The 3,542-nt window shown below is 49.2% G+C and overlaps 1 protein-coding gene across 1 annotated transcript; it reads left to right on the top strand.

The window, feature by feature from the left end:
- Nucleotides 1-207: 207 nt before the first annotated feature.
- Nucleotides 208-2,631, top strand: LOC118342662 (zinc finger protein 345-like; the record flags this gene model as incomplete). Its single annotated transcript, XM_035681272.1, is given in 1 exon segment — nucleotides 208-2,631. A coding segment is annotated over 1 exon segment (2,075 nt), but the record flags the coding sequence as incomplete, so codon positions are not given.
- Between the last annotated feature and the right edge of the window lie 911 nt (nucleotides 2,632-3,542).

Here is a 3,542-nt window from a genome sequence, read left to right as displayed (position 1 = left end):
TCTAAACAGTGGATGGTAAACAGTCAGTGTATGACAGCTTCTGGCAGCTTCTAGTTGCTAGAAAGGATTCGTCAGAGATTGAGGAAGGAAAATAAAACTTTAATACAATTTAATTTGTGTTAAAGTTCTAATATGTATATGTTGTAACACACGTTATAGATTAACATGTGACACTGATGAACTAATTATCATTTAAAAAAATTCTTCCAGATTCCATCAGGATGACGAGTGCTAACGAAAGCCACCGCCCGCTATCTGAAGTCGACCTCTTCCTCGCAGCGCCGCTCAGCTCCGCCTCCTCGGACACCTCCGCAGCCGAGAGCGACGACGACTGGAGGGGCAGCGACAACTCTTCCACTAACGAAGACGGAGGGCGGCAGTCTGGAGGTCAGAGACATCAGACAGCATCGTCGGACCGGCCGGCTCACCGCTGCGCCAACTGTGGAAAAAGCTTCCGCCACAAAGGGAATCTGGTGAAACATGCAGAAACGCACTCGGACAACCCAGAGTGTCTCTGTGGAGTCTGCGGTGAACACTACGAGTCCTTCTTCAACCATCTTCGGTCTCACAGAGAGAGAGGCGGCGGAACGTGTGAGATCTGCGGGAAGATGTTTCAGAACATGGAGACGCACATGAGGAGTCACACCGGGGTCAAACCATACAGCTGCGACATCTGTACCAAGAGTTTCCCCCGACCCGGAGCACTGAGGAGACACAAGAAGATCCACTGCAGGAAGACGGCCGATGTGTGCCCGGTCTGTGGACTCACTTTCACCCAGAACCAACTGCTCCAGGATCACCTGAAGACCCACGAACAGGACGATGGCGACAGGACCGAGGACGACGAAGGCGGTCAGTTAGAGACGCCTGAGACAGATCGAGGGCTCAAGTCCTCCTCGCTGTGCTGCAGAGTCTGCGGCGATTCATTCCACAGCCGAGGGTTCCTTAGGAAACACGCCGAGAGCCACAGCAGCGAGTCTCAGAGCGTCTGCGGCGTCTGTGGCCAGCAGCTGGACTCACCTGACCGTCTGCGGACTCACCTGCAGTCTCACAGAGAGACCAGTGGGACCTGCAGCATCTGTGGGAAGAGTTTCCAGAACATGGAGACGCACATGCGAAGCCACACAGGGATCAAACCGTACCGCTGCGGCATCTGCAACAAACGCTTCCCCCGACCTGGAGCACTGAGGCGCCACAGGAAGATCCACGGTGGGGAGCGACCTTACGTCTGTCAGCACTGTGGGAAGACGTTCATTGAGAGCAGCGCCTTAAAGACACACAGCAGGAGTCACTCGTGGGAGATTGGTGGCGATGAGGACGCAGAGCCTTTGCCGGACTCTCCAAGGCTGAAACCAGAGAAAACTGCGGAAGAGAATGTGAAGGTGTCGACTCACTGCTGCAAAGTCTGCGGCGAGTCTTTTCAAAGTAAAGGTAGTTTAAGGAAACATGCCAAGAGTCACTCAACAGAGTCCGTCTGCGGTGTCTGCGGTGAAGGTTTGCTGCCATCAGAGACCCTGACAGACCACCTGCAGAATCACAGAGACGCTGGTAAAATCTGTCACATCTGCGGTAAAACCTACCAGAACATTGAGACTCATATGAGGAGTCACACCGGGGTCAAACCGTACCGCTGTGGTGTTTGCGGTAAATCCTTCCCGAGGCCCGGTGCCCTGCGGCGCCACAAACGGATCCACACCGGAGAGCGACCATATATCTGCGAGTTCTGCGGAAAGACGTTTATTGATAACGGCGCTCTGACGACACACATCAGGAACCACACCGGAGACAAGCCAGCTCAGCGCGTCTCCTGTGAGACTTGTGGGAAGAGCCTGGCGTCGGTCCATGTCCTGGAGGTCCACAAAAGGATCCACACAGGCGAGAAGCCGTTCCAGTGTCGCATATGCGGTAAAGCCTTCAGGCAGGTGGGAGGACTGAACGCCCACATGCTGACCCACACTGGGGAGAAGCCGTTCAGCTGCAGCCTCTGCAACAAGAGCTTCAGCACCAAAGGATACCTGGAGACCCACATCCGCTTCCACAAGAAGGAGCGAGCTTTCAGCTGCAACCTGTGCTGGAAGGCCTTTGTCACCAAGAACGACTTGAAGAAACACCTGCTGACACACACCGGAGAGAAACCCTACAGCTGCAGAGTGTGCGGGAAGAGCTACCAGGAGAAACGCTCCAGAGACGTCCACATGAAGGTGCACCTGGACGTCCGGATCAGCAAAGAACCTATCAGGAGGCAGGACGGCAGTCTGCAGCAGGACTTTATTCAGCTGTAGACTTCAGACCAAGTTCAGACTTTAGAACAGAGTCCAGACTGAAATCTGATGATTCTCCCATCGTCAGAGACACAAAACTGTTTTAAATCAAGATTCATGGGTGTCCTCAGAGGTTCAAATACGATTTCACCTTTTTTATTTTTACATTTCAAAAACACTAACACGTGACGGGACGAACAGAAGCTTAAAGGCAGCAGGCGTTGGGTAGCACTGGACAAGAAATCTTCACATTTGAGAAACTGGAAGCTGCCGTCGGAATTTGACCATATTGATTTGGTTCTGAAAATAGATGCTGACTGATGGATTAATGGACTGATCACAGAGACGCAGCGTCACAGGCGCAGTGCTTCAAAAACATCTTGGCAAAGAGCTGATTATTATTTTATTATTAAATATAATTCATTTCAAAGAGGTGATAACTGAGTTTACTTTACACCCGCTGCTCCATAGCTCTCAGTCCAACTAGCTAACTAGCTAACCTATTTACCTGCATAGTAAACAGGAAGTGGTAAAGTAGTAAAGCCTGCTTCTTGATTGATTTGATCGGCTGTCTGGGTTAAGTGTGACACTGACTCTACGCTGAGTTGAGAATATTTTAACTTTAATGATTGTCTAAAAACCGCTAGAAAAAAGCTTGCCAGGAGACGCCGTCCGGCAGGAAACACCGGTTTAGTTGTGATGTGTCGCTGTGTGATCGACCTCCAATCAGCAGTGGTGACGTTCATGATGCTTTAACAGATAATTCTGTTTCTCTTTTTTTAAACACCAACTGATTGTGAAAGCAGCTGGAAGATCAATAATATCATAAAGATTGTTGTTGTGGCCTCCTTAATCAGGTTTCAATCTGACTCAAACAACATTTAATTTATTCAAAATCAGATTATTTACATTACATAATGAGTACATAATTAGTTCTCCGTATCAGTATATCAATCAATCAGCTGTTTCCTATTCATTGATCTGTTGAACTTGTTTCCACCTCCAGCAGTTTGTGTCCAATATTCTCAATATTCAGCAGGAAGTGCTTTTATTCTGAAAGGGCCTCCTGCTGACTGACTGCCGGTCCGACGCTCAAAGAATGAAATAAAATAAGAGTTTATAAGATGAATGAATGAACTGATTTAACACGTTCTTCCTGAGGTTTGAAGTGTTCAGAGTTCATTATTATTAATATAATAATTCAACTGTCAGAAACTCTCAGAGCGGCTGTGGCGCAGAGGCAGAGCGGAAGGTTGTTGGTTCGATCCCCGGCTCCTCCTG

Source organism: Morone saxatilis, unplaced genomic scaffold (assembly GCF_004916995.1).
Source record: "Morone saxatilis isolate NCDOM2014 unplaced genomic scaffold, NCSU_SB_2.0 Contig9, whole genome shotgun sequence".
NCBI classification, from domain to species: domain Eukaryota; kingdom Metazoa; phylum Chordata; class Actinopteri; family Moronidae; genus Morone; species Morone saxatilis.
This window is presented reverse-complemented; position numbering and strand designations above follow the sequence as displayed.